The 14,232-nt window shown below is 38.5% G+C and overlaps 1 protein-coding gene across 1 annotated transcript; it reads left to right on the forward strand.

Annotated features, from left to right (window-relative positions):
• Positions 1-7,245: 7,245 nt before the first annotated feature.
• On the forward strand, positions 7,246-8,301 carry LOC113351801. Its single transcript, XM_026595733.1, has one exon. The coding sequence runs from the start codon at positions 7,246-7,248 to the stop codon at positions 8,299-8,301; it is 1,056 nt and encodes a 351-aa protein (XP_026451518.1).
• Positions 8,302-14,232: the final 5,931 nt, after the last annotated feature.

Here is a 14,232-nt window from a genome sequence, read left to right on the forward strand (position 1 = left end):
AAAAGTTGAAAAATCATGAAAAATTTACAATGCAAGCTTAACCACTCCCCCACACTTAAACTTCACATTGTCCTCAATGTGAAAACCGAAAATTCTGAATTCTGACGTACCAGCAAATAAAACACACAAACTGTACAAATTGGTAAGGAATTTGGCAAAACACTATTCACGAAAGTTGTTCGCCTACGTCTTTTCTACACAGTGTCAAAAGGGCACAGTGTTTCGATAAACGGTCTGACATTTATGGTCTCTGGACTGAACTACGCGCAGTCTGAAATTTTCTGACGAAAAGGTATTCGTCATCATTTTCTTCTAAAATAGATTATCGACTCAAGGAAGTTAAACACGGGGATGCAAATATGATATGAAAAACGAAATATAGAAATACAAACTCAGTGGGTTGCCTCCCATTTAGCGCTTAGTTTAACGTATTTAGCCCGACTTGCACGACGAATTCCCCATACACCAATAATCGGAAAAGTTGGGGATCCACCCATAGCACCTGTTTTACAAACACTAACTTCACACACATATTAGCACAATAAAATAGAAACGAATCTATTAACCGATAAAAGTTTTCCCCACATTGTCCACTTGGAAGTGTATAAAGAATGTAGAAGTCGGGTAGTTTCTTGTTCCAAGACCTGCATATTTTGAGAATCAAGTATCTTTAATGGTGAAATCGAGAAACAAAGTCATTCAACAATATTCTCAAAGCACATACATTCAAACCAATAAGAGGTAAAGAAGAAGAAACAATATGCAAAGGGTTAGACAAACCTTGCACAATCTTTTGTATCACATAATCCTTCATCCTTGAAAAACTCAAGTGAATTATCACCTCTTTTATATCATGGTCCTCTATCAACCTTGCAACCATTCTTCGTCCGTTTCTGCCTTAACCAAAATCTCGGCATCAACATCTTCATTACAATCCTATGCAATCTCAATTGGGTCTTCCACAATATTGGTCATATCGGTTTCATTCTCAACACACTCCTCTTCATTGTAGGCACTACTTTTGCGGATCCAAATTTATCATAAGAACTTTTTTAGAACACTCAAAAATGCAACATCCTCAAGCTCACCCTTTGAATAGGCTCTTGATCATTATTAAGATCAATGCTTGAGTAATCTACACAAGTGTCATAGTCCTTTTCATCTTCATCTTGATCCTAGAATTTCATTGTACACCTTTGGGTAATGTCACCATGAGTTACTTCAACGACGTATCTTCATAATCATCGTCAATTTCATAGCTAACATAAGATGGTTGTCGCTGAATTTAGTGTTCTAACCTCAAACTCATCCTTTTGAATAGGCGAATGATCATTATTAAGATCAGAGTTGAGTTAGCTACACAATTATCAACGAAAGTCCCCAAAGGTTGGCCTTTTTCAACATTAACATCAATCAAATATTCATCACACACCACATGCACATTAGAATAATTTTCTTTGAAATAAAATTCTTCTTCATACCTTTCTTCCTTGTATTCATCAATGCTTCTTCGTAAGATAGCCATACCTTCACGAAGTTCTTGGAGTTGCTCGGTTGTAGCCTCTTCTCTTTTTGAAACTCTTGTCGTAAAAAGTTGGAAAAGTTGTCTAACAAGTTAGAGACTTGTTGTTCACGAGCATAAGAATCCTCCAATCCTTGTGGTTGTTCACACACATACCCGCCATAAGGTTGTTGAGGAAAACCATAAGGATCCATGGAATATTGGTCATAGCCAATGAATTGGTTTTGATTATACCCTTGGAATTGTTGGAAGTTGTCATGTTGTTGAGATTGTTGGAAACCGTATCCATTGTTCCAATATGCTCCATCCATGAGAAATAAGTACCTGAAACACGATTCTCAAAACAAGGTTAAAAACCAGAAAATAAAACAAAACTAAAAACAAGAAAATAAGAAACCAAAAACAAGTGACAACCGCTGCCTCCCCGGCAGCGGCGCCAAAATTTGATCGGTTGTCAGCGTCAAAATAAATTACTTTCTCACAACTCAAAATAATATAATATAGCAAGGTAAGAAAGGATCGTTCCCACAGAGAGGATCTAGGTTGTCAAGTTGTTTCGGTTTCTATAAATAAACAAGGGGGGATTTCTGATTTTTATGTAAAGGAAAATAAACTAAAAGCAAATAATGAAATAAACAAGAAAATCAATAAGATGAAGATATTGGTCAAGGATTAGTTTTCATTCACAAATGAATTTGTAACAATAACTAGAATTGAAATTTAATCTCAACTTTTATCAAAAGTCCTAGGATACCTTGATCGCAAGAATATCCCGCTAATTTCTCTTGTCATCAACAAACACATTAAAAGATGCGAAAGTGAATTCTTCCTAGAAAGCAACCTAAAGTGTAAAAGCACAATTAAGTTAACTCCCTAAGAGCACTAAGTTCTATGAAATAAGACTAATCAATGCAAACAAACGTGTAAAAGCACTAATCCGTTTTAACAAAGGTTATGATCCACATGTGACTACTAGGATGTATCACTACAAGCAATAATCACAATTATGCTACGTGTATGTATCACGTTTACGTATAATAAACCCTAAACTAGCAATAGATATCCAATTTGCAACTTGACGAAACTAACAATCAATCATACATGCGATATTTCTAGCGAATCATAATCGATAATTGTGACACAAAACTAATTATTGAATGAAAACCCATATTTGGAAATCCAACTTATTCCTTAACCAATAATAAAATCTAGTACTCATGCATAAGAGTTCATAACAAGGAGGAAAATAAAGAATTTCATCTTTCTAACCCTGGAACCAAAGTAGAAGTAGAAGTAGAAGATAATATCATAAAAGAACCCAAAGAGCTTATATAGCTTCCCCCTGTTGTGTGAAGTAGCTTTCCTAGGGATATAACTCGACCAAGCCTGACCACCTTACCACTTTTGTTCCAACCCACTAGCAGCCACAGCCCGGTTAATACAGGCCCATGTCCTTCTCTGTCAACTCGGTATAACTCGCTGAGTCAACTCAGCCATAACTAATTCCTGCCGAGTTTTGACTGTTCAGGCTTGTTTTCCCGGCCAAATTCAAGCCATTCCAACCCTGTAAATATCCTAACATTCATCATGATATCAGCTCCACTTGTACTGCATAAGCTCAAAGCCTCAAACACCACGTGCACAATGCTAGCACATTCCCTGTAATTCACACTGCACTACCATTGCTACATCATCTCCTGCTTGTTCTCATTCTCTGTAAGCAACAATATCAGTTCCAACTCCATCTTCAATTCCATTCTTGTATTGCACCTGCATATCCTTGAGCTTCAATCGTTCTTCCCATTACAGTTCTCTGCAACACAGCACCAGAGTATATCCAACCTCCACTCAAGTCACTGCACCTGCAATTCTGAACTCAACTGCAGCTACAGCAACAACTTCTCCTCTTTCGATTCACAACACAGATCACTCAATGGAGCAACATCAACCCCAATTACAGTTTGAATTCAACCCTAGTATTCAATTATCGAAACCATCACTACCAAATGCAAATCCAACATAAACCCATTGTTTACAGACCTTTGAATCCACAGAAACTCGCAACTGCTTGATGATTTTACTCCCTTCATTTCTATTTTCTCCGACACCAGCTTATTGTTCTTGATAGAGTTTTCGTCTGAGAAATCAAACACAAACTAAACTCTTACAAATTCGACTTGTCTTACCCTTTTACAACTCTCTGGTCCGACGACGTACTCCACCAGACCAGACCTGAGCTTTTCCGGCGTGAACCATTCTTGGCAAGGAACTGAGAGCGGCGAGATTTGGATGAGAGAAGAACTGGTCGTGTAATGACCAACTCGACCTAGTTTCTAGGTTATAAGGAAAACGGATCTATGACACCCACTCATTAGGATAAGGGTCACCCAAATGGAGGTGTGACAATTCAGTTCCCAGCGTAGTTCTTCTTGTTGTTTCTAGTTCATTCCTTATCTCCTTCTTGTGAAACCTAGCCTGCTCCAAATATAAATATCGCCTGTGAATTGACCTTTTTGCCTTTTACGCTCCAAAAATACGATTTCTCCTTCTTTTGCTCCAAATGACTCCAAAGTACCTATTAAACTCAAAAGCAAACATAAGATACATAATTTACATGAAAACATACCAAAGAAAGCATAAACTATAGATATAAATGAAGGTGTTTATGACACCTATCACAGGTGTGACCGCTAAGAAAGCTTAATTCTTTTTCAACCTCCATGTCGCAGTTTCTTAATGCGACTGGTGATAATAGGTAATGACAATGGGTCTGTTAGACCCGCCACCACACTGACCATAATGAGCACAACTATGACTATTTTCCGGTGCCGTCTCTATGGTTGGACTATCCAACGGTGTTGATGAAGCAGACGAGATTAATGCTTGCCTATATTTTGTGGGGGTTGAAAAAGAACTAGGCTTTCTTGGCGGTGGTGAAACATGGGGAGGAGATAAAAGTGGTGGTGATGGTGAAACTAAGGAAGTGGTGGTGGTGATGGTAGTGTTTAGTTGAATCTTTCGAGAAAGAGAAAAAAGATTGTAGTGCCATATCCTGAACATGGATTTGTAAAGATTACACAATCACATTGTGGGCAAAAAATACCGCACAGTCATTTTGTATACGAAATAACTCCTTTGGTGGTAAGCGAATACGAACACATGCAACATATCCAGGATGACGAAATAGATGACGTCACCTAATCACGAGTAAAGTGTGAAGAATTGTGCGGCAATAAAAAAATCGTGAGTCAATGATAAAGTCTACGCGACATTGACACACGTCAGATCCGAAATTAAGGGCTTTATTAGCTGTCCTCCACCATATAAACTCCTATATAAGGAGTCGAGCGCCTTTGTAGAAGGGAGAGATCTTTTTAGTGAGCTTAGAGAAGAAATTTAGGAGAGAGAAAGTTATTTTCTCCCCAAGTTAGGGTTTCTTCATATCTTTGTACTTGTTCTAAGATTTTAATAAGAGTTTTTGAGTATTTCAATATGGTTTCTTAGATTGTTTCATAGAATTTACTAAGGGTGTGGTTGTGAGATTTCTCGCAACTACATTTTGGTGCTAGAAATCAGCTCGGAGGATATACCCTGTTGGTGAAATTCTTTCAAAAAAGGTTCAGAATCATTCATGGTTTTTCTTCGCTTCATCTACAATCTTTGAGAGTTTTAGAAGTTTAGATCTGCAAAATGCAACTAAAAGTTCTCATCTCAGAAAAATACCTTACATTAATAACAACCTCAGTTCTTTAAAAAGTACTTTTTCCTTTGTCAAGAGAAAATTTTGTTCCAGGAAAAACAGATGGTAAGACAAACATCTACAAAAGAACAAGTTATAACAATTAGGAGGAGCAAAAGAATCGCAGGAAGAAGAAGCGGAACTGAATCATCAAGGATGGGAGAAAGGAATAATCGAGGAAACCAAGTCCAAACTCAGATCCAAGCGAACCGGCAGAGAACAACACCATCAACTATGATGCGGTAAGTGTTCATACTGCAAGTACAGATTCGACATAAGAAGACGAGCAAAGAACTGGAGATGGATGATCAATAGCAGAAAATGAAGAGAATATGACCATAGAGGAGCTCTGACAAAGACTAGTCGCTGAAAAAAGGAGAGAAGAAGAAACACGTGCGAATTTGACGCGTCAGAATGATGAGCTAAGAGAAGAGAATAACAGATTACAAGAGCATAGGTCACCAAGTACTACACGTGCAAGCTCAAGATCTAGAACAAGCAGGAGCACGTCAAGGCATAGCTGATCTCTCCGCAGGGATACTAGACAGGAGTAGCTCTTAGATAACAACATTGTTGAAAACTTTCAGGTAGGCGATAATATAAGGGAGGAGCGCGGTGAACATTGCATAGAACAACAACCAATCGATGATCGGTACGCACAACAAGGAGAGAATTATCGCACACAAGAAAACCGCAGAGGCAATCGCAATGAGCGGCATGATGGACATGACCACATACATCATGATCAAGAAGATGAAACTGACGAAGAGCAGGGAAGAATGATATTGCAAGGAAGAGAAATGCTAAGAAATCAACGCGACCGGGCAGACGAAGCTGAAAGATACAATGACGCACATATCAATGCAATGAACGAAAGAGATAGACGAAGGAGAAGAAGAGAAGAAGCTGAAGAACGAGAAGTACAAGAGGCAATGCGTCAGAATATGCACAACAACAGAGTAAGACAAGCAAGGTTGAAAATACCTATGCAACAAGATACAGATCAAATCATGAACGAAACAATCTTAAGAGGATTAACAGAGTAAGAGCAATGATGGCCACAAGGAGAGATGGAGGTAGGCGACAATTGGATGAAGCAATAGAAGAAGCGGGAAAAACACCATCCGCAAGGCAGATACAAATGGCAGCAGTTCCAACTAAATGCACTCTACCTATATTCACTAGTATTTTCGATGGAACCACATGCGCAGTGCAGCACATAAAGGCGTACAAGAGATCTTTATTGCAATGGGAAGATAAAAATGCAGTCTTGTGCACATATTTTCCCGCCAGTCTAACTGGAGAATCCTTACAATGGTTTGAGGGATTGCCTATGGGAACAATCACATCATTCAACCATATACATACCATATTCTTAGGATCATACATCAGTAACAACATGTTACGACCGGGAATAAACAAGGTGTTCAGCTTGCGATGAAGGACCAATGAGGGCTTGCGTAACTTAACCAAGCGTTGGAGGACCATGTGTAGTGAAATGGCTGGAAGAGTAGACGAGAGAAACCTCATACTAGCTTTTATTAACGCGCATTTTGCAAAAGACTTTTTGTATATGCAGATATTCAAGATCAAGGATACCATATCAATGACAGAGCTGCGCAAGTATCAAGAAGAGTACATCGCTCTTGAATAAAAGCAGAAAGAAATGGAATCTTACCATGTTGCGACTACAAACAAAAAGGATGGGAACGCAATCTTACTTCCAAAGATAACAAACACAGTTGCAAAGACATCCCAAGGAAGTTAATAAAAGATGGTGATGGAAGATAAGCAAAAGCTAGTAGCCATGGGCAGCAGAGATCAAGAAATGTATGAGAGAGAATATGGATAAAGACAATATAATAACAATGCAGGTAATAGCAAGATTCAAAGGCTTGATAGCTAAGAAGAAGGTTATGGAGGACAAAAGAGATACTATAATCAAGGCCAGGGAGGAAATAGAACAGTGTGGGAAGAAATAAAGATGCCGCATCTAAATACCGCAATAGACAAAATTTGGGAGGCGGTGATCTTAATGGAAGACATACCAGAACCACCAAATATGGGTCATGAACCACCACCAGGAAGAAGAAGCAGAGAATTTTGTGCTTATCACTGCTTCCACGGTCACACCACCAGTAACTGTCGAAATGTGCAGAAAATAATACTAAGAATGATCGATCAAGGTAAGCTAAACCATTTCCTAATACCACAACAACAGAATTTACCACCACCACTAGAAGAGCAGGCGTCAGGTATGAAGACTAGAAAGAAGACATATCTGATTGAAGTGGGAGCAAAGGCAAAGAATTTATATCGTAACTCAATACTACACTCATTTAGAAGCATAAAAGACTTTCACGATAATGTCTTAAGTCGAGTTTACGCAAGAGACAATGATGGAAAAGAGATACTCAACCTGGAAAAAATATCACCACTGAAGGATTGGCAGAGGCAACCAATTTTATTCAATGCAGAAGAAGCACTAGGGGGCGGAGAAATGCATGAGAGTCCATTACTGGTCAAACCGGAGATCAACCCAAAAGCAAAGACTGATGAAGAGGAAGATGATGACGCAGACGCATGGGCAATAAATATGATATTAATAGATCCTGGCAGCTCAGTTGATATACTGTTTTACCATACTTACAAGACTATGGGCAAAAGAGATGATGAACTCATCCCATCAACTTACAAGATTTATGGTTTCAATGGATCAGTCAACAAGCCAAAAGGAGAAATAACAATGTGGATCCCACTCAAGAGCATAACCAAAGAAATAGTATTCTGCATAGTTGATGTAGAGTCTCCATATAATGCCTTGATAGGCAGACCATGGATACACAACATTCTGGGAGTGGCTTCAACTTTTCATCAATGCATCAAATTTCCTTTGCCTCAAGGCGTAGGAATAATAAGAGGGGATCCAATCGAGGGAAAAACTGTCATGAGATTGATGTCGATGAAAGTGAAGAACGCGCGAATAAGCGAAGAGACTGGAAAAAGGAGATACGAGAAGGAAAGCGATGTGAAAGATTAATGGTTGATGTTGTGAACAAAGGTAGATAAATAAACAAGACATCTGCAAAGGCGACAACCTCCGCACAAGAAAATGTGTATAACAAGTGTGTCAAAAAGAACGAGTTCCAGATAGGACATCTGGTATTGAGACAAAAACCGCCCTACCAGAAAAATGGAGACAGAGAGTTGAGGAACGCATGGGATGGGCCTTGCATCGTTAAGAGAGTTATTAGAAATGGAATGTATGAGTTTATGGACAATAATGAAGGGGTACAATTTAGCCAACCTTGGAACCAAGCATATTTGAAGAAGTATGGTCCATGCGGCAATCATAACACAACAAAGGAAATAGATCGTATGCGAACAAGTATATTAGAAAGTATACGCTAACTTAATGAAGCTCAGAAGGCGAAAGAAACAAACAAGTCATATCAGATATAGAGTCTTTTAAGAGGAAGTTATTATGTAAGAGAATAAATGAAAAAACAAGACATCAGAGCTGTATTAATCAAGCGTACGAATGAAAATGAAAAATTCTTCTTCTTTATATTTCATATAAGAAAAAAGGAAAAAATAAGACCTTTAAGACCTTAATAGGAGGCAATAGAAGTAAAACCTCTAACTAGGGAGGCTAGGATCCAATTATGGAGTGCACCCTAGTTCGCATAATAACAAGAGACAACAATAATACCTAATGATGAGTGCTAAAAAGTACATATTTCTATATATTTTTCTTGGCAATTAACTCGTCTTTTGTGTTCTAATTCTCCATTTTAACCCATATTCTGTATTTTCATTGTTTTCAAGAATAAATACTTTTCTTACTTAATTTTGCATTTTTAGGTACCAAATAAAGTCTAGATGAGTTGCGGAGCGAAAAGAGCAAAGAACCGGCAAAGACTCCCGCTAGGAGGAAGCGAAGATTGGTGTTTGCAAGAGCCGGATCAATTAGAAGTGGGCTTGAAGAGGAAGAATTGTTCTTAAAGAAGATATGGGCTTGGCATACCCAAGGCCCAAAACCCTTACCCAAATCCATTTCCAAGATCCATACCCATTTCCATGAGAGCCGTTAGATTGGATCACATCTGAATCCAATGGTCGCAGCATTGCCAGTACATCAAAGTCTGAAGCTCCTGTATAACACTACAACACCTAACTCCATCTTGAGCCGTCAGTTTCGTTGTATCAGGCATCCGACGGTCGATACCAGCCTCTTCACTTGTAGCCATTAGATCAATCTATCATTTCCGCATCCCACGGCTGAGCTTCGCAAATCATCAAGATTGCTATCCCCGCCACACACCCAAGCACCTAACAACTATACCCCGCACCAAACAACCCATTCTCCTATTCTCCATCGAATCCATCTTCTCCTCCACTCCGCTGCAGAGAAAACCCATGTCCGCCATCACCGTAACCACCACCTCAACCACCACCATCTCCTCTCAAATCAACCAAACACCATAACCCATCTCCACTACCATCATTACAACCTATCTAGCCACCTAATTTCCCATTTTTATACACGTTTTTCTGAAAACCCTAACGTGTGAAAAATTGGTAAATTAGGTGAGTTAGGAGAGCAATTGGAGGCGTGGGAAGCATCAGGAGAAGAATTGGAAGCATGGGTGAGAGTTATCATTCGTTTTCAGAGATTAGGTAAACCTAATTTCACTTTATTCGAAACCCTAGTTTTATGAATTGGGAATTTTTGGGGGTCGAGCTAGACACAAATTGGAGGTATGGGAAGCAAGAGAAGATGACAAGGAAGATTGGGTCGAAGCTATTGAGTGCTATCAGTGATTAGGTAAAACCTAATTTCATTTTTCTATGCAAACCCTAATTTCATTGAATTGGGAATTTTTGGGGTTTTTGATTGTTGTATAAATAGGGATGATGGGTGTGTGTTAGAAGGCATGCCTGGACTAGCCAGTGCACCACCAAGAGGACTGGACTAGCCAGTTCCTCAATTGTTCATGTCCTGTTTTTAGTTCAACTGTTTTGTGTTATTTTCAATTGTTTTGCACTGTCAATTATGTTCTAACATGTTCTTCCAGGGTTGAGATGAAGCCCTAGCTTATTGCTTGTTATTCATGCTCTTGTCAGTAGCCATGATGTGTGTAAATGCTCATAGTGAAACTCCATCTTAGGGCTTCAACACTAGTCTTTCACATTGGATGTCAGGCATCCACTGTAGTTAGAATCATCTAGTGTTGCTGAACTGCAACTCATGCTTAATTTTATATATTGTTCTTTTGATTAATTGTGCTTTAAACAGACAGTTAATACTTAGGGAAGATACCTTAGTTGTGATAGGAGATTTCATATCAAAATGACCCTTGCTATATAGAGGATTGACATCCCTCTTGCTGGTGGTTATAGAAAAACAATGTTACTGTCAGTGATGAATAATCAGTGTGAGTTAGAGGTAGATTCAAAAGCCCTAGCATGTTCCTGTTTACTTGCTTTACATTCTACTGTTTTTCAGTTCAGTCACTGCCATCATCTCAAGTGTGTTTTAACACAACCAAGACTCTTTGTTACAACTTAGTTTTAGTAAAATCTTAAGCTTCAACTACACACACCTTGTCCCTGTGGATCGACCCGCACTTGCACATTAGCTACATCGACGCCGTGCACTTGCGGTATTAGTTTGTAGGTCTTTTAGAAACCTACCAAGTTTTTGGCGCCGTGGCCGGGGACTTGGCATTGTGTGGTTGCTGTTTTTCCTTGCTTTCTTTCACTTGCATATCTTGCATTTAGTATAATCATTTAGCTCATCATAACTTGCATTTTCATCTTTGCATAATTTTTCATCTTTGCATCATTTTGCCTTGTTGTTCTTGTTGTTCTTAACAGCTTCTATTGTTTTTCTTTCCTTGCTCATTTGCTTGCTGTTGCTCTTAGCTTGCAGCTGCACTTGCATCATTTGCTGTTTACATTGCATTCTTGTTGTTTGCATCTTCATCTAGTTGTTTGCTTGCTATTCTTGCACAGCATCAGAGCATCTTCTTGCCTGTTGCTTTAGTGCACTGCTGTGAACTGCTTAGCCCATTTGCACCTTTGTTGCTGAATCTGCCCCTGGTGCTGCTGCTGCTTGCACTGCCTTCTGCACCTGTTGCTGTGCTGCTAAGGCTGAAACTTGCTGAACCAAAGCTGCAGCTAGAACCCAAGCCAAACTGGTCTGTAATACAAGCCAAAGAAAATTGAACCAAGGCCAACTGGGCCTTGAGTGTTGAAGCCAAAGCTTAGGATGATCCAAAGCCCAACTGGGCTTTTGCAACCAAACTGAACAGCTGGGCTGTGCTTCACAGGTAAGCCTAAACCCATTAAGAGAACCCAAACTGTGGGCTTCCATTTTTAATTTGTGGGCTTGTAATAATTTTTTCCATTTTTTTGTTGGGCTTGTAATTTAAGTTAACTTTTGGGTTTGTATTTGAGCTTAACTGTGGGATTGTCCTTATCAAAATTTTGGGTTTCAAAAACCCAAGAAACAACCTAAACAAGGTTAACTGAACCTACCAACTCAGCTGGGCTTCATTAGTTTATGGGCTTGCTGAAGTCGTTAGTGGGCCGTGTACCCAAACTCTAGGCCGAAAGTTGGGCTCTGTTTCACAATAGTTCCCAAAACCCATTGCCTCACCAAAGCACAACCAAAACAGTGGGCTTATCCCAATAAGAACCAAATTTTTAATCCCATAAAAACCAAAGTTTTCAAAACCCATAAAAACCAAATGTTTCCCATCAAAAACCAAATGTTTTTCATTCCCATCAAAACCAACATTTTCCCATAAAAAACCAAATTTTTGAAAACCAATTAAAACCAAATAGTGGGCTTTGTGTCTTTTCAATATGGGCCAACCTCGTGCTCTCCATGAATACATGTATCCCACAATAAAAATTCCATTATCATGTATTGTCTTACCTCAAACCAATAACCCTTTTAAAATAAATGCAAGCATGATACAAATACTTCCTATATTTCGAGGGTTCGATTCTGAGAACCCCTATACTCATGTAAGAGAGTTTGAACAAATTTGTTGGACTATGCAACCTGATCATATGTCCGAAGACTCTCTGAAATTGCGTTTGTTTACATTTTCTCTAAAGGAAAGGGCCAAAACATGGTTTTACGGTTTGAGACCACAATCAATCAACACTTGGGACCAACTCACAGATCTATTTTTCAAAAAATTCTTTCCACATCATAGGACCATCGCTATTCGTCAAAGTATCAATTGTTTTGTCCAATTGGATGAGGAAACTGTTTTTCACTATTTTGAACGTTTTAATGATTTGTTGAGCGAATGTCCGCACCATGGATTTGAGAAGTGGAGACTTGTCGTCATCCTCTATGAGGGACTAGACTTTAAATCTCGAACCATGGTTGAGTCTATGTGTAATGGTAAATTTATTGATAAATCTGTGGATGATGCATGGAAATTTTTAGCTGAAACTGCAGAGAAAACCCATCAATGGGAATCTGTTAGGGAAACAGGGACAACGCCACATGGTATGAGTCACCCCCATGAGTTAGAGTCTTATTCTTTTGATAGCTCCGACCTTAGGATTGAAAATTATCCTAGATTGCAAAATCCCTATCATGATGATGATGATGATTATGATGTTATGTTAGAAGAACATGTCTATACTGAAAATGTTATGGAACCTTTGGGTTCAAATACATTAGGCTTCTCTGCCTCGACCTTCATGAATGATGTTTCTTCTAGTATTCCATATACATGTGATGTTGATACTGATTTTGAGCATGTGCATCTGTCCTATGAAGATGACTTAGGTAATATAGAATCTTCTGTTGACACTAATATGCATGAAAATATAATTGTTGTGTCTGATTCTCTACCTGGGTCACGTTGTGATATTTCTCCTGATTTGCCGATGCATGAGAATAAATCTGTTGATGATGTTGATTCTGATTATGGGCTTGCTAATTTATTTGATGAATGTGAGCATGTTGTGACACTTGTAGAAGACTTAGGAGATATTGATTTGATTAATAATGATGTGCCTATCGTCCTGCCTGAGTCACAATATAATGGCCTTCCACCCAACCTAGATTTGGTTTGTACCGATATTGTCAAACCAACTTTTCTGAAAATTTCCAACCTAGGTTTGGAACTGTGTGCCTCTCAAGTCCTCTTGGACTATTTTGCATCTAAATACAATACTTTTAAGGAGACACAGTTGGAATTAGCATGTGTACCCGTCCCTAGCAAAGTTCATTTCGAGCTAGACCTTGTGCATGATGAACCCCCAAAACTGCGAGATTTTGTATCCAAAATTTTATCTGTTGAAAAATCCAGGTTTGGGGGTAGCTCATTTTGTTTCACAGCTTCACTTGCATGCCTATCATATTATTATTGTGTGAAGCTGTTAAAACCTCTACACTTTGTCTTTTGGGTTGATCCTCAACTCTTTAGAATGTTAGTGTATGGTGAATTTTTTGTATATAATCCAGTAGATAAAATTTTTAAAAATCCTTTTGTTCCTTTTGTATATATTTTGCTAATCCAATATGATCTCGGTGACATATGTTGGATTCTTGCCTTGAATAACGGAGTTCTAATATTGCTTTCGCCGAAATCGGGTATTCTCTTTCCTTTTTCTCTACTCAACATGATCCTCTTCATATGTTGTATTATAATTTTGTTCATATTTTGAAACATTGAGGACAATGTTTAGTTTAGGTTTGGGGGTGAAAAGTAGATACTTTGACAATATGCCATAATTGAAAACAAGAACTCCTTCTTTTTGAAAAATTTAAAAATTCCAAAAAAAAAAAATTAAAAAATGATAAAAAAAACATAAAAATGGAGCTCATTTACCTTGAAATGTTGACTCTTGTGCAAATATGTATTTTTATTAGGAGTCTTAGTCTAGATATTTAGGCACCCTGATTCTAGCACAATTCACATAGTGATAAGAAACT

Source organism: Papaver somniferum, chromosome 2 (assembly GCF_003573695.1).
Source record: "Papaver somniferum cultivar HN1 chromosome 2, ASM357369v1, whole genome shotgun sequence".
Classification (NCBI taxonomy): Eukaryota; Viridiplantae; Streptophyta; class Magnoliopsida; order Ranunculales; family Papaveraceae; genus Papaver; species Papaver somniferum.

What these genes read in the sequence shown, in the direction of transcription:
- LOC113351801 (XM_026595733.1), top strand. Translation starts at nt 7,246, where the DNA reads ATGCCGCATCTAAATACCGCAATAGACAAAATTTGGGAGGCGGTGATC.